Consider the following 22,885-nt stretch of genomic DNA (forward strand, 5'->3'; position numbering starts at 1 on the left):
GAGTGTAGGATTTCCTTTAGGGGACTTCCTACTGTTACCATGCCGTTTATCTATCTATCTATCTATCTATCTATCTATCTATCTATCTATTGTGAAACCAGGGATCAAACTCAGGACCTTGCACTTGTGAGGCAGGCATGGTGCCACTGAGCTAAATTACCAGCCCTACCATGCCCTGTTATTAAAGTCAACGGGAGACAACAACCCACTCCAGGTAGAATGACAAATGGTCCAGAACCTTCATGAATGAAGGTATGGGTCAACCCACCAGGGAAAGAACAAAGCCCTTCTGAGGTGCCTGCTGAAGGCCAAGAGAATACAGAATGCTTAGTAGAAGAAGGTAGTTCTAAATACCAGCCATGACCCTGCAACCACCTACAGAAATGAGGATTACAATTGTAATAGTTCTCGCCTCATGTGCTACCTATGTAATATAATGTTGATAGACTTAATATTGATTCTTAAATATTGTAAACCCATGTTTTTAATTTATAATGTTTAAGTATTATAAACCTATGTTATAATGTTCAAGTTTTGAAATGTTAGGAGTAAGCATCACTCAAAGAAAACTTGCCTTCTATTTTGGGGAGAGAATTAGCGTGCTGCCTTTGTAAGCATGATAGCATAACATGTTAGGTATAATTATGAACTTGGCTTTTTTTGTTGTTATTTGAGACAGGGTCTTACTATGTAGCCCAGGCTGGCCTTGAACTTGCAGTGATCCTCCCTCCTCAGCCTCCCAAGTGCTGGGATTATAAATGTGCACCACCATGCCCAGCTATGAGCTTGTCTTTGTATCTGGAGACTATGGTTTAAAGAAATGTGTCTGGTTGTCCAGTTGACAAAGCATGGATTGTGATAGTTAACTGATGGATTATGTCAACTTGAGTAAGAAACACCCAACTAAATAGATCAGCATAGTACTGGGTATGGAAGACCCACCCTAAAGTGGCTTGTCGCCAGAACAGTACAAAAGGGAAATGAAGAAGGAAGGCTTGCTTCTGTTTCTTTGAAGGAACTCCAGTCTTCAACATCACCTTAGAAGTCATCTCCTGGCTTTTAGTTCAGACTCTTAAGCCTCTAGCACAGACCTTTTGGTCTCCTGATATGGAATTGCACAGGATACTGCAGTAGCTCCAGGGCTTTGACTGGATCCTTCGCTTCTCCAGTGGGCAGACAGACCTTCTGTACCCTTCCACATCTGACTCTGTGGGCAGCCACTGTAAGCCAATCTTACAAATTCTTTTTCTGTGTGGATGTGTGTAAATTCTTATATGTTTGTATATCTTGCATTAAATATGTTTCTCTAGTAAGGAGTGACTGATATATATATTCATTCTGTATATTTTAAGTTATCATTGGGTTCTCCCAAAATTGTCTTTCAAACCTATGAAAACAAATGTCCAATTTCTAGGGTCTAGAATAAGTTATTAAAGCTACCATTGAATGGGAAAAATGGCCTCTTTTGGAACTCAGGCAAATGGTGATAAGAGATACACATAATACCCTTCATTAAAAAACTTGAAAGGAAAGAACCAAGAACTAATATATTAAAGTGTACTCAAATGGAGTTAAAAATTGCATGCAACATTCCCTCTCCTGTCAGTTCACAAAATACCAGTGAGTAAGAACTCAAGTCAAAAAAACATTCCAAAACAAGAGATGCTTAATTGTGTTAAAAGGCAAAGAAGAACTTTTAAAAATGGAAATGGAAACACTTTCTTGAAAAAAATTATATTTACAGAGAAATAGCTACCTACATAAAAATAAACTGAAATACAGAACTGCCTCTGATGTAATAGTCCTCAATAATTTTTAGAAAATGATTTTGGATGAGAGCTACTACCACAGCACAAGCTGGGAATATATGTCCTCATAAACCAGGCAGCTTTCAGAGGCAACAAGGTGTATCTTGCTATGTCACCTTGCCTCACTCTCATCACTGTAAAAGGAACATCAAATGTATCTACCAGACAATAACTCTTTTCCTCCCTGGAGCAGACAAGCTGAAGGCCACTGATCTTGGCATGAATTGCTGAGTTTTTCCTCCTCCTTCCACCTGTCCTCTCCCAGTATAATCTCAGAAATTACCAAAATAAGAAATACAAGAAAATGTTGGGTTAATAAAAGAGAAGGGAAAACTACACAGTTGGATACAATGAACACGTATCATCCAATAATTAATTGCAGGCTAAACAGCTGTTAAAAGAAATCTATTCTAACTACATAATACAAGTTGAAGGAATTTTCTGCCTATTTGTTCAGTAATATCTCTTCAAGTAAAGGATCCTATAACTTTCAGGCAGCTGAATTTAATAGAATGTATATATTATCTCCTAGAAAATCAAAGTAGGGCTAACTATGGGTGGATTTTTCCTAACCCCTAATGATCTAGAATCAACTCTAAGAGAAAATCATTCCACCACCCTGTCCACAAAGCTGGTTCAAAAAGTGAGGCGATCAAAAGGAATGCAGTTAGGTGACACAGACAGTGGCCACCACTTCTCTACTGAGCATCCTACACACGGCCAATCTCATTCCACTTTCATCACCAAGTCTGACTGGCAAGGCCTGCATTTAAAAAAAATAAAATTTAGAGAAGAATAATGAAGTATTTTAATGAATGACAGGGATTCGAGAAGCCTAATGATAGGCTATGAGCTGTGAGAGTTTATATAAGGCTAAACCTTGAAAGTGCTAAGGGTACTATTAATTTCATCTGTATCTTGAGATAGTTCCTAAAGTAGTACTTGTGTTGAGTTAGGGAAAGTTATTTCTCAGATCTAGAAGGAGGTGGGTCACCTGATATTTTACTACCTGTAATTTCAAAAGGGAGAAGGCTCAAAGGAAGGCCAACTGTGTGATGGCATTTGAGCCTTTCCCACAGGCCACTAAGTGGAGCAGGGAGAGTAACAGACACATAATCACCAAGTGGAAAAAAGAGGCAGAAGAGAAAAGACAAAGAAAAAAAAAGGCTGGGGAATGGTCAGTGAAGAATTTTTGCTAATAAAGGAAAACCTCATTGTCTTCACCACTTTGTTGAGGATCAGTTCCATCTACTTCTTGTCCACAATGCATATACAAGTAGAAGGTGCCTACAGTGGTACTTTCTCTAAATATTGGTGTATATCCTACAGGTAATAATGCAGTAATACTGAAAGACTCTAATGCTAAAGATAAATAAAGTTGTATTTGCTTGTCCATTTTATACACTATATTGGCTTCCTTATAGGAAAGTAAAAAATGAAAAAATAGGTGATATTAAAGTATAATAGTGAACCATATATTTATTCATTATTCCAAATAGTCAGAAATGGCATTCTCTCTGTGTACTTTCTACTGTTTCACTTTATTAAAAAGCTATTTAAACAAAAGGGGCAAAGCCTAGTTGAACCAGTAAGAATTATGTTAAAAATTTTATCCTAAATGAAAGAAATGTGATAACGCTATCCTAAACAAAGCTAAACCAAACTTAAGAGGTGTTGAGGCAGATGAGAATCACCTGTGGTCATTTTCAAACCACTCTTACTCTCTATAGATTCAGATAGCCCACCACACATGAACCAGAAAGAACCACTGCACTGATCATAACACGCTAGGTCTCCCAAGTGCACAGGGCCAGAAAAGATATCTTGCAGAAGGTAGGTAATCTTATCTGTGCTATCCACACACAGGATAGAAATGAAAATATCACTATAAATTACACAATCTAAAGGAAACCAACAGGAAAAATCAAGACAGCAATGGATACTAATGCTCATGTTGGGATACTAACAATAGCAGCATTAACTGCCAATCAGCCAAGTTATGAGGATGATGACTTTTTTTTTTTTGGTTGAGTACTGGGCCTTGAACGCAGGGTCTCACATTAGGCAAGTGCTTTACCTCTAAGCTATGTTTCTGGCCCTTTTGTTTTTAATTTTATTTTAGACAGGGTCTCACTAAATTGCCCAGGCTGGCCTTGAACATAATTATGGGCTTCCAGCCTTGGCCTTATGAATAGCTGGATTACAGATGGTGGCTAACATACTTGGTGATGACGACTTGATTACTGCTATGGCTAGTAATAAAAACATAACATTGTGAGATCATTTCTGTTAGCTTTTAGAAAAGTCATTAGGAAAGGGACAGTATGATGCTCCCTCTGTGACAAATGGCTCAGAACCTAAGAAAGCAACAACCCACCAATGGCTGTACCATCACTGTACAATCTAGAGGCTACATTACTTGAGTAAGTCAAATTCTTCACTTACCATTTGTTAGTCTATCAAATAGAAAGATATCAAAATTCCAATTTCCAACTTTTTCCAGCATACACTGAAATGAAAACCAAACATTCCTACTGTAATTTATTTTCAATAACATTTTGCTTCTTTTTAGATAGTCCATAGAGAAGTTAATGAAAACGCAAAGTGACTAATTTACTTTAAGAAATACAAAGTATCATTCTCCTTTTTTTTTTTTTTTGGTACCAGGACTCAAACTCAGACCCTTGTGCTTACGGGGTAGACAGTGGAACCACTGAGCTAAATCCCCAGCCCCGATTTTCATTCTCCTTTTAATCATGAATTTTCCAATGAGCTACAAAAATGTCCAAAGAAATAAACTCCATTTGAAAAACGAAATTATTATTTTGTCTTTCAATTAATGAATATACAGATCAGGTTAGTCTTTCATCTTACTCTTACAGTCCCAATAACTTTCAAGAATTTTGAAATAATTCAGCACCACAGAAGTGTGACTCATATGTTACATGGTCTAAAAACTAGCTTTTAAAAAGCTAGCAAACATGAGTTAGAATAGCTATGTACTGAGTACTTACTAAACACAAGTACTAGTATAAGTACTTTACACTTACAACAACACTATCCAAGCAGGCACTGTTTTCAATCCTTATTTTATAGATGGGGGAATGTAAAAAGTAACTTATTTGCACAGCCAGAAAATGAGAAAGCTGGGATCTAAAGCCCCTGACACTGATACTATGCCATGCTTAAAATTATGTTATTCAGTTTTTAAATATTCCCGATGAGATATTTATCTATGGACTTTAAATATCCTTATAAAATTAATAATAAAATATATTACATTACCTTTTAGGATGATGTGTACTTTACCAAAAGAAAATAAATTGCACAAATATCCTAAAAATCAAATATTTTTACACCATATATTCTTAACCTAAACATTTTGTGCACTTTCTCAAGAAAAAGCTTTTTTTTAATCTACAGGTTTACTGTGGTATGCATTTATGGATAATTAGACATGAGCAATACTAAGATACTACTAGAGATTTTTGATTATGATAGTACAAATAACAATGATACATAGATCAATATTATAAGTTTAAAAAGCAGAGTTTGAAACTTTTTAAAGTTTAAAGAAAGTACAAAGATTTTTCAGTGATTTCTTTTTTATCAAACAGGGAAGCAAAGTTTTTCAATATAATATAACTGTTAAAATTGTACCGCATCCTATTCTATACAAATTTACAAAAACTGGGCAATAAATATTAAGTCCAAAGCTGGCTCATTAAAATACATTAAAACTCAAGGTTATATAAAATCCTCATTTGGTCAAAAACAACTCATTTAACTTCAACCTTAATTAAGACATTTCTTTTAAAGTAGCTGAAGATGAATTGGGCTTAATTAGAACATGTCTAAATGCTCAAAATCTCTCTTAGATGTAGGAATCTATACAAAATGCATTTGACTTGAAAATCATGAAACTAAACATCGTGTGCTGCTGGGTTTACCTCTAACCAGCTGGATGAACTCAAGTCGCCTGTGTCCTTTAGGTCTGTTTCCTTACTGATAGACTAGAGACACTAGACTGGATAATCCCTATTATTCTTCCCAGCATTAAGATTCTGGGTGAACTTTGTAAATTCTATTTAATGTTTTACTGATCTACTTGTTACTTAATGTTATAACAAATGAAAGCATTTTCACTACTTTAGTTATTTCTCAAATCTCCTTTGTTCTGTCACACCTAAATATAAAAGTTACCTTAAAGAAAAACATCTGAAAAACTTCCCCAAAACTGTTTTTCACAGACAGAAAAAGAATTTACAAGTTAGTACAATATGGAGAAAAAAGGCCTTTGGAAAACTTATCAAACAACATTTTCTTGAAAAAGCTTTACAGACCTTGGCTTGTCCATTATAATCGTCATCTAAAATGTTTAGAGAGCTGGAAACCGTGGTACCACGGAAAAACCGTGAGGATCTAAGATACCGCTGGAAACTTAGTAACCTTCTGATATTCCTTGCAGAGACAGACACTTCAATTTCAGATTGAGCTGAAATAAAAGGAATAAAAGGTAAGAACAAGTCAAAAAGAGCATATGCTACATATGCAACTCAGCTTCTAGTTATATACAAGAATTTTTTGAAAGACTACTCAAACCTTTTATTTTTATATTTTAAGGTAAAGACTTACTTTGTATCCTATTGTAATTTTTTTTTTGGTACCAGGGACCTATTGTAATTTAAATAAGTATTAAAGATGGTAGTAAGCTAAAATTACATTCATTTTAGGGAGTAGATACACGTACTTAACATATCTTAATTCTTTTTTAGCACCCCCTTCCAGATTTCCTTCCCATTTGCAAAAGATTTATCTCTGTGTTTCCTATTGTCTTTTATTTTAAAAAAACTTATACTTGGGTTTCTTATTTCACTTAACATTATGATTGCAAGGTGCATCCATTTTCCTACAAATGACTTAAATTTGTCATTCTTTATGGCACAGTAGTGCTCCATGATGTATAAATATGTATACCACATATCTTTATCCATTCATCTGTTGATACATATATAAGGGGTCACTTCCAAGATTTAGCTAGTATGAATTGTGTGGTTATAAACATTAGTATGAATGCATCACTCTGGTAAGATGTGTTAAACTCTACTTGATTTTAGCCAAAAGGCTGAGAAGAAATAAGATGTGTTAAACTCTTTTGGGAAGATACCTAGAAGGGGAATAGCTGGGTTGAGTGGAATTTCTATTTTTAGTTTTTTGAGGAATCTCCATACTGATTTCCAAGTATTTTCAAACATACATTAATCATCACAGCACATTTCTAGTGAAGAAGAGGTTTTTATTTCTATTTTCGGTTGGAGAAATAAGAATGAAAGGGTAAATGAAATGTAAGTGATCAAATGTATTCTCTTGTGTCTATTTACTCATTTCAACTGCTATGAGTCTGTTTTCTTATCTGTAAAATAATGGTGAGAATATCTAATGAAAAAAGTGGTGAACTAAATTAGCTAATGTATACATAAGTTCGATATATATCAGGTATTAAGTGGTAGTGATGTAGATGATGATAAAATTGATACTGATCTCATTGCTTGAAGGTAGAGCTCCAGATAATTATCCTAAGTGCCAAAGCTATTCATGTCGCTCTAAATAAAAAGGCTCCTCATCATCTTAACATGAACTCCATCTCCTTAGCCTGGAAGAGAAGGCTCCATGTTCCAGGTTCTGGCTATCACCAGATTCGACTCAGGTGTCACCTTTCCTGGGATGTACACTTCCATCTCTAAAAGGTAGACAGTAACTCCTCTGGGTCCCAAAGCTCCCCGTGCATTCACCTATTATAGAATTTCTGATACTATATTATAATTGCTTATATTTCTATTTCATCAACAACTATGAGCTGTAATAGACTCTCAAATCACTTTTTTAAATCTCCATATTCCAAAGTCTAACAATAGAACCAGATATACAGCAGGTAATTAAAACATATTGTATAAATGTTTAATTATTTTTGAAATATCTGATGAGTTCTGAGGGTCCCACATACACAAAGTAAAATAATATATACTGTTACACAGTTTACTTCTCACATTTTTCATTTCAGTGAATCTAAAATATAAAGTATTTGAAACAACTGTGGAGTTAAGTTTCTGAATTTTCAATGTAATCTATATAAAAAGACCATAATGTAAATATTAAGTAATTGTATTTAAATTAAAATTAGTATGCTTGAGAAAATGAAGATAAAATAAGTTCTGAAAAGCAATGTTCCAAGTACTTTGCAAAAAATATCTTCCTGACTCATAAGTAACATTGAAAGATAAATATTACCGCCCTTTACACAAGAGAACACTGATCTTACAAGAAATTTAAGTACTTTGTTCAAGGTCATATAGTCAATGTAGGTAATACCTCAATAAAAAGAATACATATCTATCTGTTTACAAAGCCTCTGTCTCCATTATTATTATAAGTTTAAAAATTATGTCTAAATTATCATTTGTTACAATAAACTTGTACATAAAAGTACTCAAAATAGTCCTTACTTCATATGAAGACATGTACAAAAAGAACCATGTAAAATTAATATACAAGAATATTCTAAGTACATAATATGACTCTTTCATTTTACTACTCAGCGTAGAGTGGACATGAAAGGGGCAGAGCAGAATGTGATGACCGTGAGAAGCAGGTAGGGTCTAATTCATGTAATACTAACTTCACCACCTCAGTATTTGTAAGATACTTTACAGTTTTATAATAGTTATTTAACTTAGTGAGCACTATGATCCTATGAAGATGGCAAAGATTATCCTCATTTGTACAAATATAATATTAGAGATCAAGGTAGAAATGCAGTACAAGTAATATATTAGAGCCAATACACCTAGAAAGCTTTTAGGAAATGTTACAGAAGATAATCTTTATGCATTATGAAAAAGTAATCTAAAAAGGAGTTCAAGCCATGAGTATGACTTTATGAGCATTCTCTTTATCTTAAATTATACAAAAATTATACAAAATTATCAAATTTATTATCAGCAATTGCACTGCATTGTATACATGAATACTGATAGCAGGATCACTACTTTCAAATTACATATTCAAACTAATCATCCTTAAAATAAATTTGAGAATCTCTTTATAAGGGCAATTGCATTAAGGTTCAAAAAAAAAAAGAACTAATTTCATTTGAGAGTAAAACCCCAACAACTCAATCCATTGTGTTAATCCACTGTTAATGGTTAAGTCAATCAGCACTGTCCAGGAGTCAGGGCCCTACCTATAAAGTGGTTGTATCCTCCTCTACCTAACTCTTATTTTCTGGGCAACTCTGACAAATCATAATTTCCAGATTTCGTTTTCTTTAACTGAAGAAAACTAATTCTAATTCATGTTTTTCTTCTTGTTTCATAAAGCCCCAAAGTTAGGTCTCTTTATCAAGACTTCTGTTCTGGCCATAATAAGTGGGGAATGAACATTAGACATTACTCAAGGGGAAAACGTTCACTTACAATAGAAATCCAATGCCCTCCTGTCAGACTAATTTTCCATAAATGAGGTTACATGAAAGAATAAGAAGCAGACCTTCATTTAATGATATGGAATCTGCCTTAATAGTTACTGATTATTTCACAAACTAAGAAAGGAAAGAGATCCTGTATAGATGAAATGGCAAGTCATTTAGAGAATGATCTGAATTGATGATGGTACGAAGAATGATTCAGAACCTACTAAATGAGGTTCTCAGGCCCACTCTACCTTGACAGCCTGAGAGCCTCATACAGGAAGCCTATATCTAATAGGATTATATCCTGGAAAGAACTGAAAATTCCATGATACCTTGCAAAGATGCCAACTAAAATTACATCAAAGAATTAATATAAAATCAGAACTTGGAGAAATAGCTAGTTTGATATATATCACTTATCTAACATTTGAGTATGTAATATTTTCACATGATTTGAAGGAAGACTAGGGGAGGGGAGAATGGAGAAAGGAAAAGAGAAACATCTCATCCCACCTCTGTTCTCTATCCAATCAGCTCTCAAGACTTCTCCCAAAATGATAATCTTTCTCTTATAGTTTCTAGTGTATCCTTTCTGAGTCTTAAAAATTCAAATATATAGAAACACCATTATACATACTATTTTCTACTTCTTTTACATAAATGCTTACTTACATAATAGCATATTTATAAACCTGTTCTGAACCTTGCTTTTCAATTATATTAGAGCTTTCTATTTCGCTACATAGAGATCTTCCTCATTGTTTTATAAGGCTTTAAGTATTTCTTCATATGGCTGAATCATAATCTACTTAAAAAGTCCCATATTGAAGGGCATCACCACAATTTTACAGTTTGAAAAAATTCTTGATTTGTTAAATATGCTACTACTTGATTTGTAGGCTTTAGAAGCTATCTTTTAATTTTCAGTTATTACACATGAGAAATTCATTTTATATCTCATTTTCTTTCTCTTTCCTCTTCTAATATTGTTATCTTTTGTTAACATCTACCTTCCAATAGTTTAATTAAGGGCTCATAAAAACAATACCATCTCACAGCAATATATTTTTCATACAATATATTCTTAACGCTCAAAACTTTTTGGGGAGTAATCTTTGTACTTGAAGAACAAATAGAGTGAATACAAAAGTTTTGGTTCTCATTTTCCTTTCCTGAGTTTATTTAAAAGATTAATTGTCTTCTGGCATTGAGATTTGCAAAATCTGCACCAGGCCATTATTTTCTCTCTTATAAGCAACTGAGTCTGTCTGTACAGCCACCCACAGAATTCTCTTTAAAATCCAATGACTTTTTTTTTTTTCCAGTACCTGGGATTGAACTCAGGACCTTGCACTTGGCAGGCAGGCGTGGTACTACTGAGGTACATCCCCAGCTCCAGTGACTTTTCTAAGATAGATCTCAGTGTAAACAATTCCGCATGATTTTTCTGTAGTATGTGGTGTGCTATTTCATTAGGCAAATATGAAGCTTGTGTTATTTCTTTCAAGTTTTCTTAAATTACATCTCTATTATTCTATTCCACTATTTTAGGTTTATTATTCAGACTCCACACTGTCTATGTTGAAATAACTTTCCCTGAGGTTTATAGCTCAATTCTTAACCATTTCCAATTCCTTCTGACTATTCATTTGTTCTGTTTGCTCCTCTTCTTTCTATCCCCCATATCCATTGTTTTTAGTGTAGATCAGTAATGGCAAACCTTTTAGAGCTTGCAATGATAACAGTCAGCCCACTGTAGCACATGGGCCATAAGATTGCCACCACTGGTATAAACTTTATCTTGTGCTCCTTCCAAATCTCTTTTCCTTGCTGTGATATATTTGAAATTTTTGCTTCTACTCTTTCCTGATTGTGAATATACATGTTTCAGCTCCTTTTGTTGTCTTATCTCTTCCCTGAGATCCTGAATTTGTGCTTTATGGTGAAGTTATTGCTTCATTTAGGGTTTTTTTATTTTTGACAGGGTCTTGTTTTGTAGTTCAGGCTGGCTGGCCCTGAGCTCACTATGAAGGCCAGGCTGGCCTTGAATTCAGGGCAATTCTCCCGCCTCAGCCTCCCAAGTGCTGGGATTACAGGCATGCACCACCACACTGGCTTCATTTAGTTTTCAAGTCAGTAGTAGAAAGTTTGGTTACCATTGTCATTAGTTCTATGGCAACATTTCCTACTAAGCGCTCCTCGATCATTAAGTTCTGGTCTTCTCCTCTACTACTTTATTTAATTAAAGTATCTGATGTGCCAGATTTTTAAAAGAGTCTCCTTTCCTCCTCTCAGTTCTGGGTATTAAACCCAGGTCCTTCACACATCTCCAGTCTTTTTTTTTTGGCGGGGGGATAGGGTTTCAATTGTGATCCTCCTATCTCAGCCTCCCAGAGTGCTGGGATTTCAGGTATATACCACCATGCCAAGCAAGAGTCATTGTTGAACTGAGTTTTTGTGATGTGTATATATTTATAATTGTTATATTTTCTTGCCAAATTGAAAATTTTATCAATACATAATATCTCTATCTCTTGTAACTTTAAAAAAAATTTAAAGCCTATTTTACCTGATAACAAAGCCACCCCAGATCTCCTGGTTACTATTGGTGTGGTATGTCCATTCCTATCTTTTACTTTCAACCACACTGTGTCCTTGTATATAAATTGAATCTCTTCCATACAGCAGATGAGCTGTGTTTTGTTCTGCTATAACAAAATACCTGAGGCTGGATAACTTATACAGAATAGGGTTTATATTATTGTTCTGGAGGCTGAGAAAGCCAAGAGTTAAAAAACCTATGCAGTGAGGACCTTCCTGCTGCATCATCCTATGGCAAAAGGCAGAGGAACAAGAGGGAAGGTATGTTGGAGGGAAAGAAGTCAAATTCATCCTCTTTTCAGGAACTCATTCCCACATAACTAATTTATTCTCATGGTAAATGCATTAATCCATGCATGAGGGCAAAGCCCTTGTGACTTAATCACCTCTAGAAGGTCCTATCTCTTAACACTGTTACACTGAAGATTAACCTTCCAATACATGAACTTTAAAGGACAAATTCAAATCACACCAGGCTCTTTTTTGAGAAGAATTGTTTGAATAATTCCAACTCAATTTCAATGGTATATAAATACTTGCTCCTAGTCATCTCCATTCTTCCTTTGTATTGCTATTGTCAAAGATTACATCTTTATATACCGTATGTTCATTAATATTGACATATAATCATTGTTATATGCATTTTCTTTTAAAATTACACAGGAAAAAAGTTACAAACCAAAAGTATAATAATACTGGCTTTTAAATTTACCTACATAGTTAACCTTTACCAATATTCTGCATTTGTTCTTATGGCTTTCAGCAATTCTCTTGTGACCTTTCATTTCAGGCTGAAGGATTCCTAATAGAATTTTTTTTCTTTTCTTTTTTTTTTCTAATAGCATTCCTTATAGGACAGGTCTGTTGGTAATAAACTTCCTTATCTTTTATTTGTGTCAAAATGTGTTAATCTTTTATTTTTGAAAGATAATTTTACTAGATATTGAATTACTGGTTAACAGTTTTGCTAGTCTGTCTTTTTCTTTTTTGGATTCTCAATCATTCCACTGTCTTCTCACTGAAGATCCCCTGTATGAGACAAGTTGCTTCTCTCTTGTTGCTTTCAGAATTCTTTTACTTTTTCAATTTGCCTATAATGTACTGCAGTGTGGATTTTTTGAATTTATCCTGACTGGAATTCAGTGTGCTTCTTAGATTGGTATATTCATGCCTTCATCATATTTGGGAAGTTTATTTTTGTAAATATACATATAAATATATAGATATCAATATATCAGTCAATCCTAGGGAAATAAAAGAAAATTTCCAGAGCTGTTCCAGTATAAGCATATATATATATACTCCAATGAGTCACGGACTGATTTACTTGATTGTGTATACCAATTTCTCAGGCGGTTTATTTTTCTTCCAACTCCACAGAATGGATAATTTCACTTGTCTTACTTTCAAGTTCACCAACTTTATTCTGCCTGCTCAAGTCTGCTGTAAAACCTGTCTTGTGAACTTTTCACTTCAGTTATTGTACTTTTCAGTTCCAGAATTTGTTTGGCTCCTTTTTACAATTTTTGAGATTCTCATTTCATTCATTCATTCATTGTTTTCCTAATTTCTTTTAGTTCTTTATGTTTTCATTTAGTGCATTTAGGAACTTTAAGATAATTTAACATTATTAGCTAGTAATTGCAACGGATGGGCTTCTTCTAGGATGGTTTCCATAAAGATTCTTCTTTTTCCTGTGGATTGCATGTTCTTATTTCTTTGTATATTCCTTTTTTTTTAAGCTAAGAACTAGACAGTCTGAGTCTTACACTGGGGCAGGCCTGGAAATTTAATTCTTTTGCTCCCCTAGAATTGCTCAGTTTTGCTTGTTGTTGGCTACACCTATCCATAAAAAAAGTCATAAGACAAAAAAAAAAGTCATAAGACTTTTCCAAACTATTTTTGCCTTTGCTTGTCTATCTGGATTTGTCACCAAATTTTGTTTTATTATTCCTGTAATTAGCCAGTAACCTGACACAGATTTTCTTAAATATCAGACTCCAAAAAGAAGATGGCTGGTGAGAGGTACTGTTTCTTTAACTCTCCTGATAGGAGAAGCAAGATGGAAGGAAGGGGATGTAAAAAGAACTAAGATGTGTTATGTACATGTACTGACTCCTCATGATGAATGTAATCATTATATACTGCAAACATATGCTAATAAAAATTTTAAAAATCTGACAGATGCCACCAGGGAAGTCACTATGGCAAAGAGAGTTGAAACCAAGGAAAACATCTGCACCATTCCCCTGATTCTTTTTTTTTTCTTTCTGGTAATGGGGATTGAACTTGGATCCTTGTGCCTGCGAGGCAGGCAGCAGAACCACTGAGCTAAATCCCCAGCCCATTCCCCTGATTCTTTAGGGGTCCACCACTCTGAGTAAAACATGCCATCTCTAAATTTATGGAGAACAAGTCCTCCACTTCCCATCCTGTCTTCTGCCAGACATTCTAGTTATTCAGGCCACTATCCTCATAGGTCATGGGGCTGAATAATGGATCTTGGTTACTGGTTTTCACCCAAGTGCCAAAAAATAGCAGCCTCATCCATTATTGAGCATTTCTCTGGTGACTATAAGTGTTCTCAGGGTGCAGAGTCCTGAAACAGTTTATTCTAGTCACACCCCCACCCCAATTTAGAGGTTGTTTCAATGGCGAATCCAATCCCTAGAACTTCTTACCCTGTCATTTTGAGTGATTTTCATCTCTTTCCTTTAAACAATATGTTTTTCTTGGATTAGCCACCCCAAGCCCTCTCTTCTGCTTAGCCTAAGTTTGACGATGGGACAAGTTGCATGAGAAGGTATAACTGTCCAGAAACAACAACTGCTAAAACTCTGGAACTCCAGAAAGTTTTTAATTATTTTCTATATACATATGTGTACAATTTTTCTTCCATCCAAGAAAGTTCACAGTATATTTTTGTAAATTTAATAATTCGTGGACATCTTTTCATAGTAATAAACATATGTAACATAATTTTTACTCATTATATATTATTCTAAAATATGAAGTTAATGTCTACTTAATCTTTTATTAAAGGTTTTATTTCTTTACAAATAATTCTGCAGTTAGCAACCTTGTAACTAAATCCTTGCACACAGTGCAACTGATTGCTTGAGAATAAATCCTCAGAAGTACAAGGAACACATTTCAATGATGTCTAAAACATGTGCCAAACTAGAGAAAAAGTTTTCTAAAAGAAAATTATAGAAGTTTCCAGAAGTATCCTAAAACAGTTTCCAAAATATGATCTAAGGAAGTGGGGAACTATAAATCAAGAATGAAACATGAGACAATATCAGGATTGTTAGAAATGTTTAGTTTCTTCATGTTTGATGCATCTCCCCTCCCCTGACCACATACACATACTATTTTATTATAGGGATCAGAAGTAAAATTCTTATCCTGAAAATGCTTATAGACATATCTTCTGGGGCAATAACAAAGGTTAACTGCATCCACCTTCCCTTCCCTTCTCTGGCCGTTCTAGGGATAAAACCCAGGGGCTCATACCTGCTAGGAAAGTGTTCTAGTGCTGAGCTACATCCCCAGCCACTATACCCATCTTGATTAGAGGGGAGCCTGAGTGAAACGTGCACACAGAGGTCAAGCAAACAGGCAAAGGACACCAAGCGAAGTAACTGGTATCATTTATATATAAAAGAGGATACATGAGGAAGCAGGAAGTGGGAACAGGAAAGAGTGACTATTTGGGTAATTACTAAAAAGCTTACCCTCTGGCCAAATTACACAAAAGTGTGGCCTTATTACTGCTATTCTTATGAACACATTCCTTAACATGAGGCAAGTCATTATTTATTTCACAGCATAATACACAATAAAGCTCAGCTTCCATCAAGCTTGGACTATTTATTTTAAGTCCCAGGCTTGTTCTAGTTTACATGGTTACCTACATTCCAATCCAGCTTAGATAGCCAACAAGCTCAGTGAATTAATCAAATTACTATTAAAGAGCAGTTGGCTTTGCTAGCTCTCTTCTAAAATATTGCATTACCTTACTATGTGACCACAAGTAAACTGATCAGTCTCTGCCAAAACTAAACGAACATTGTTATTTAATGATTTTGGGCATTATGTCCAGTCATCCATTCTTAGTTTCTCAAGGCCAAAAAATGAAATGCAGGACAGCAGGCAATTTAATTTCTCTCCTCATGTTAGAAAGTAAATGGGAAATACAACACCTAAGTTAAGGGGGAAAAATGGCTGCGGAATACATCTTGAGCAGTATTACTGATAACATTCCAACTCTATCATCCAAATTGTATGTCAAAAGGTTTGACAGGTATTCAGTAATATTCAGACCTTTAGTAATAAGACAAAAGAGGTATTTAAACTCTTTGCACCTTGAACCCTGACCACTATTTGCTTTAGCAGGCCACAAGAGGGAGCCCTGTAGCCAGTATATCTGCCAAAAGAAAGCCATAAAAATTAGGTACATGGTGATTTTTTTTTTTAATGGTAAAAGTAAATTTATTACATTTAAGAAAAACAATCTCAGACAAACATGGTGGCACACGACTATAATCCCAGCACTTGGGAGGCTGAGGTAGGAGGATCACCAAGAGTTCGAGGCCAACCTGGGCTACATAGTGAGTTCAAGGCTGGCTTGAACTATATAGTAAGACCCTATCTCAAAAAACAAACAAACAAACAAACCAAAAGCAAGCAAAAAAGAAAAACAATCTCAAAGAGAAAAGATATATCATTAAAAACAGATTCAGGGCTGGGGATTTAGCTCAGTGGTTCAGCTGCTTGCCTTGCAAGTGCAAGGTCCTGAGTTCAATCCCCAGTACCAAAACAAAACAAAACAAAAAACAAATTCTGTTGCCAGTATATGTAATACCCTGGAATAATTAAGGAAGAAAGATGGTGTTAGGTAATGAAGAAGATGCAGTCTAGGGGCACTTCTACAAAACACAAGAGGCAAATATGCTTCCTGAAACCTTATCATGAGCAATTATTCCTTTGACAGTTAAAACCAGGATTCACAAGTATTCATTATGAATTTAAAACATCTTATATCATTACTTCTTTTGGATTATGAAATCACAGATTCATTACAGGTTTGTAAGATCTGAAGACTATCTTGTCTCTTTTAGGTACATGGTGATTTACTGTTGGAAGGTATTACTTTATTCCAACTTCCTTTTTTCCTCTTAATTTCTCTCTGAAAAAGAATAAAAGCCATATCTAAGACCCTACTGTGAATACAGAGTAATTACATTTATCCTAGATCTATGGGACAAATGTTCTTGGAAGAACTTTACACTTAGCACGCAGGGACAGACAGGGAAACAATGAGCTAGGTGCTTAGAGTAGTGGTCTTCAGCAGAGATGCCTGAGCTGATAGTGAGAGAGAGGATAACAGAGTGGATAAAGATGGGCTTAGGAGGTAAATGCATGTGAGTTTGGATCCCAGCTCTGTCACCAGTTTGTGATATTAAGCAAGTTATTTAAAGCTTCTGATCTTTAGTTTCTTGATCTGTTATACAGAGCTCAGAGGAGTTTACACAGTAAATACAATATTTTTGCACATTTTAACCAAAAACATTTATAATTAATGAATATATTTTATTATTAAATATAGTAAATATTCAAAATATATGGCCTCATGCTATTAACAAACCAGATTTATTTATCATGATCGCATAGCTTCATTCTAAAAACCAATGCATACATAAGAACTGCAGAAATAATTGCACATTTTAAAGATTTCAAAATATTCATAGTCTCATTACCTTGAAATGAATATATAGTACAAATTTTATTATAAATCAAAAAACAAGTAAGCTGCTCATAATCTAAAATTAGATCAACATTAATATGAGAATAAAATGTGTAACCAATATTTTTTCCATAATTCAATGTCCACTTTGTAAGACTTAGTAAGAAATTAAAAACTCTCCAAAAACTACTCTTACTGTTAAAAGCTAGGCATTTTTCACACTTCAGAGCTGGGATACATGGTATCTGAAGCCCTTTTATGCTTATACTCAGGGCTTGAACTTAGCTCCTTCTTTACAAATTCTTAATTCCCTTACTAATAAGCAAAGATGGAAGGAAGAAAGGAAGACAGGCAGACAAGAAAGAGAAATACACAAACCCTTAATACAGCACTTCCTTCAAAATGTAACATACAAAATAAAGCTGTAAGCTGAATTTCCAATTTCACCAGTTTTCCTCAGCACAAGTAGAATTAGAGGGTGGCTTAACTACTGGTAGTGTATGGCTGACTGTCCCATTGGTGCCATGGGAAAATCATGCACATACAGCTCTGTAGTAAACATGTTAAATGGTATTAAGAAAAAGGCCCAATCCATATCAGTCCCCTAACTTATGCTACAAATCTAGACAAGTTATCTAGAAGATAGAACATTCTGTTGTTACAACTCTGAGACAAGAAGAAACAAAAATCAGTGGTTTTCAAATATGGGAATTTCAAAACCACCTGGAAACTACATACATTCTAAAACATACGCATATGTGGTTCAGAATGCTCTGATTCCTCGTGTAATTCAATTCAGCAGTGTTAATCATAACAAGCACCACTTGGTAATGGGATTGTCAGACATGTGACATGGGTCATAGAAAAGACAGAAAAAGGGAGCATGGGTCACAGAAATTAGAGTTTCCAGCAATATCTCCATGAATTTAATTAAGGAAACGGTGTTTGTGAAATAACCAGATATGATTTCAAGACAAATAAATGATTAGGAATAAACTAACAGAAACGCCAAACAAAATATGATCACAATCCATGATACCAGAGTTATAGGTACAGGCTGGGATGCTTGTGAGAAGCTAAATTACAAATGATGGGTAGCCATTTTAGCAGACCAAACAAATAATCATACTTGAAAATTTCATACTTGAAAAAAGTATGCTTAGGAATACAAAAAAAATGGCCAGAAAGTACAGCATGAAAATTAAGAGAAAAATACTCTAACAAAGAAAAATGCAGGGCTGAGAGAAATTCCAAGCAAACCACTTCATGCCTGATGTGAGCACTAAAAGCTTCCAAATATAATAGAAGTTACTCCATATGCAAGTTACGTTATTTTAAAGACAGATAATCTCAGATAATAAAACCAGTATGATATTAATTTTATAGTTCAAGACATAGTAATAGTGCTCTTTCATATCACATAATGAGATATAAAAAAAACAATTCAAGTCCAACACAGCCCTATTAGGCAGACAAGAAGCAACCCAAATCAAATGTATATGAGGATCTGTGAGGAAATTTAGGGAGAATTTTACATGTTTTCACACTGGGTTACTACAATAAAGACAACATGTGACACTTGACTCATTAGAAAGGCAGCAACCAGTGTGAACTTGCTTAACAGTTAAAACATTATATTTAGAGAACTAAAAGACCCTATAAAATTTAATTGGTGGCAGATATATAGCTTTAGTCAATTCAATGCAATAAAAACATATTTAATTTCCAGTATGAGCCAGAAGCTGCCAGAGATCAGAAATGAAAGGGTAAATGAAACTAAAAGCCTAAATGTAAGAGCTTTTGGGCTACAGTGTAAATATCCTAAAAGGTTTCTGCTGGTCTAGCACAGGGTGGAACACAGTGCTAAAATGAATAAAGAGCTCAAAATTATGGGCAAAACACATTTACAGGCACTAGAACATTACTATGTGCCAAGAATAAAAGAACACAGAAAAAACTGCATTTGCGTGGACCTGAAGAAATATATCTCTTGTATTCCATCTTGTCAGATGTTGGCAAAGACCATGCTCTCCAGTCTGGATAACGTCAATGACCTTTGGCAAATTTCACAAGAGAATTGTTAGGCTGATAACTTGTATTACTAGTTAATAAGCATGCCCAAATTGCTTTCTAAGTGGGCACAATGGGATGGGATTGTAATAATTCTTTTATGTTTATAGATACTAGTATTTGTTATTATATAAGCTAAAGATAATGTGTAACTAAAAGAATGAATAAACAGAGATATAAATTTAGAGCAAACAAGAATTTTTGACAAAAAACAAACAAACCAACAAACCATGGAATTCATTTCATCATGCCCAGCTAATTTAAGACTCAAACTACTTTATTTCAGGAAACCAGATATACACAGTCAGTAGAACAGAGAAAATTTTTTGTAGGAATATTTTAGATTTTTACTTCAGTCTACTGAATGTAAGCAACTTATTCAAAAGAGAGAAATGGTAATGGGTGAGTATCTTGACTCTTTCTTTAGAGCTCTATCAAAACAGAAACTGGAAAAGCCCAGCGAGGAGAGGCTGTCACAATAAGTGTCATAGTTACTTTTCTCCTTGCTGAGACACAATACTTGATACCCACAAGTTAGAAGAGGAAAGGTTTAATTCCATCTTACAGTTTATAGAGGTTTCAGTCAATGGTTGGTTGGCTCCAAGGCAGGGTGGTATCACAGAAGAGAAACAGTTCATGGTGTGGCAGGCAGAAGGAAGCAAGGCAGCAAGTAGCAAGAAGCAAGCCTGCCTTCTTCCTGTCCCTTTATATTCCATCCAGGCTATAAGCCTATTGATGGGTGCCAGCCACATCCAGAACTCTGCTAAACCCATTTAGTTATCACACACCCTAATTCAGTGATGGCAAGCCTTTCAGAGCTTTCAATGATACAAACAGCCCACTGCAGCATGTGTGTCATAAATGGCCCTAGATCTAGCCATTTCCAAAAAGTCCCACAAATAATTGCAGGTTTTGCGGGGACATCAAGATATAAGCCATAACATCCCTTGGCCCCCAAAAGATTCATGAGCATCCCTTTATGCAAAAGGCATTTAGTTCATCTCTCAGAGTTGCCAAAGTCCTAACAGTTTCAGCATTGCTGAAAAGTCTAAGTCCAAATCTCCTCTGAGATTTAAGGCAAACTCTTAGCTGTGAGTTCCTACACAAATGAAAAGCAAGTTGAAGGCTTTCAACATACAGTGGCACAAGATAAGCATTTCCATTCCAAAGGGGACAAATAGGATAGAAAGGAATGGGACCAAAGCAAGACCACAATCCAGTAGGGCAAATATTAAATCCTGTAGTTCCATGTCCAACAGCCACCATAATCTGTGGCAAGATGTGAACGCCAAAGGACTTAAGTGGCTCTGCCAGTGGTTGTACCTCCTATGGCTTCTCCCTTGGCTGGTGTTGCTCACTCCTTCAGAGTTTCCTCAGATGATCCATGTTTCTGGGTTCTCCAATCTTCGGGGGTCTTCACTGCACTTCCAGCTTCATAGCCACAGCTTCACACACTGCCTGGCCTCTCAGAGGCACACTGCCTGGCCTCTCAGGCTTTCTTCTGAACTCTGGGTAGAAAGATTCCTGATCCTTGCATTCTGCCCTAAAACGAGAACCATGTGGATGACACCAAGGTCTGCCACCAGTTGGAACAGTAGCCAGCTTCCTCCTCTCTTGGCAGTAGGGGTTGAGTACCTGGACTGCTGAGTGTTATAAACCCAATCCTGAGGAACAAATGCTCTGGGCTGCCACATTCTGGAACATGGAGCTCTGGGGCTCTTTTCTCAAGCAAATTCTTTCACCTTTGCCTTTTTTTTTTTTTTTTTTTACAGATTTTACAGAATTTAAAAGGATATAGAAAGTATATTACAAAAATCTGTTTTGAAATAAATCTGACAACTTCTAAGAAGTACCTTGGAAGACAAATTAATGAAACTAACTCTGGAGGAAATATAAAATTTGAATAGCACCTATTAAAGAAAGTATATTCCTAGCTTGAAAACCTACCTATATGACAACAACAGGCTCATATACATTTTAGCTGATAAATTATATCAAACATTTAAAGCAGAGAAAAAAAAGGAACACTTCTCCCCTCATTTTAGGAAGTTAACACTGTGCTAATCCTAAAACTGGATAAAGATAATAGAAGAAAAAAGTATGAACATAGATAGAAATTTGTTTAACAAAACAAACTATTAGAAGTCAGATCTGGCAGTATGTAGAAAGTGGTTTTATTATAGGGATGGCAGTGTTGGTTCAGCATTGGAAGATCCACCCCCAAAAGTCATCATTTTAACAGAGGAAAGGAAAAAGACATATGATCCTGTCACTAGTTGGAGAAAAAGTATTGGACTGAATTCTACAGCTGTTCATGGTAAAAGCTATCAGGAGACTAGAAGTAGAACAGAACCTTCTCAACAGATTAAAGACATGTACTCCATACTTCCAGTGAGAACACTTTATATGAATGGAGAAGATACAATGCTTTCTCCTTAAGGTGGAGAACAAGGGCAGATATGCTTACTCTTCACCTGTGCATTAAACTTTGAAACCTAGGCCCAAACCAAAATAATCTGGCAATAAAAATAAACAAAGAGCATAGGATTGGCAAGGTAGAAGCAAAATCTTTCTATGTAGATGAAATGATCATCTACAGAGAAAATACTAAGAAATCTCTAGGGGCTCCTAGAACTTGTATTTGAATTTAGCAGGATTAAAAAACACAAGGTATATATAAAAATTCAAGTCTATGTATACTTGCTATAAATGAAGAATTGGATATTGAAATTTAAAAGTTATGTAGGAGTACAAGGGACCTAGAAAAGTAAAAAGAAAAAAAAGTAACAGTGTTGGAAGGCATTTAGTACCTAATTTTAAGACTTCTTCTAAAGCTACAGTAATCAAGGCAGTGTTGGTGTAAGGAAAGACATATAAATCATTGGAATAAAATAGAGAATCTAGAAATAGAATCACACATATATGGTCCACTGAGTTTTGAAAGATTATTTAACATTAACATTTTATAGAATATAAACTCAATTCAAGAGCTGAGGAAAAGATAGTGTTTTTAGCAAACGGCACCAGAACACCTGGTATCCGTATATAAAAAATTAACCTCAACCCTTTATTTCCATACCTAAAAATAACTTGAAGGGATCTATGAACCTAAATATGAAAGACCAAAACTATAAAACTTTAAGAAGAAATTATAAGGGAACATGTTTATGAATTTAGGGTAGGCAAGAA

General features: G+C 35.0%; 1 protein-coding gene across 9 annotated transcripts in view; it reads right to left on the reverse strand.

Moving 5' to 3' along the window:
• Pde7a (phosphodiesterase 7A) overlaps positions 1–22,885 on the reverse strand; it is a 169,077-nt gene that overhangs the window by 32,596 nt on the left and 113,596 nt on the right. For all 9 annotated transcript variants that reach the window (XR_002393947.2, XR_002393946.2, XM_004842120.4 and 6 more), the window contains 2 exons: positions 6,152–6,303; positions 4,254–4,317 (listed from right to left, as the gene is read on the reverse strand). Coding sequence is in view for 7 of the 9 variants with exons in the window: in XM_004842120.4 (XP_004842177.1) it covers positions 4,254–4,317; positions 6,152–6,303 (216 nt within the window). In the remaining 2 variants the exon portion in view is untranslated. The remainder of the gene's footprint in view (positions 1–4,253; positions 4,318–6,151; positions 6,304–22,885) is intronic.

The sequence above is a fragment of the Heterocephalus glaber genome, unplaced genomic scaffold (genome assembly GCF_053883595.1).
Source record: "Heterocephalus glaber isolate CG9 unplaced genomic scaffold, H.glaber_assembly_v1.0 deba00001553, whole genome shotgun sequence".
In the NCBI taxonomy this organism is placed as follows: Eukaryota; Metazoa; Chordata; class Mammalia; order Rodentia; family Bathyergidae; genus Heterocephalus; species Heterocephalus glaber.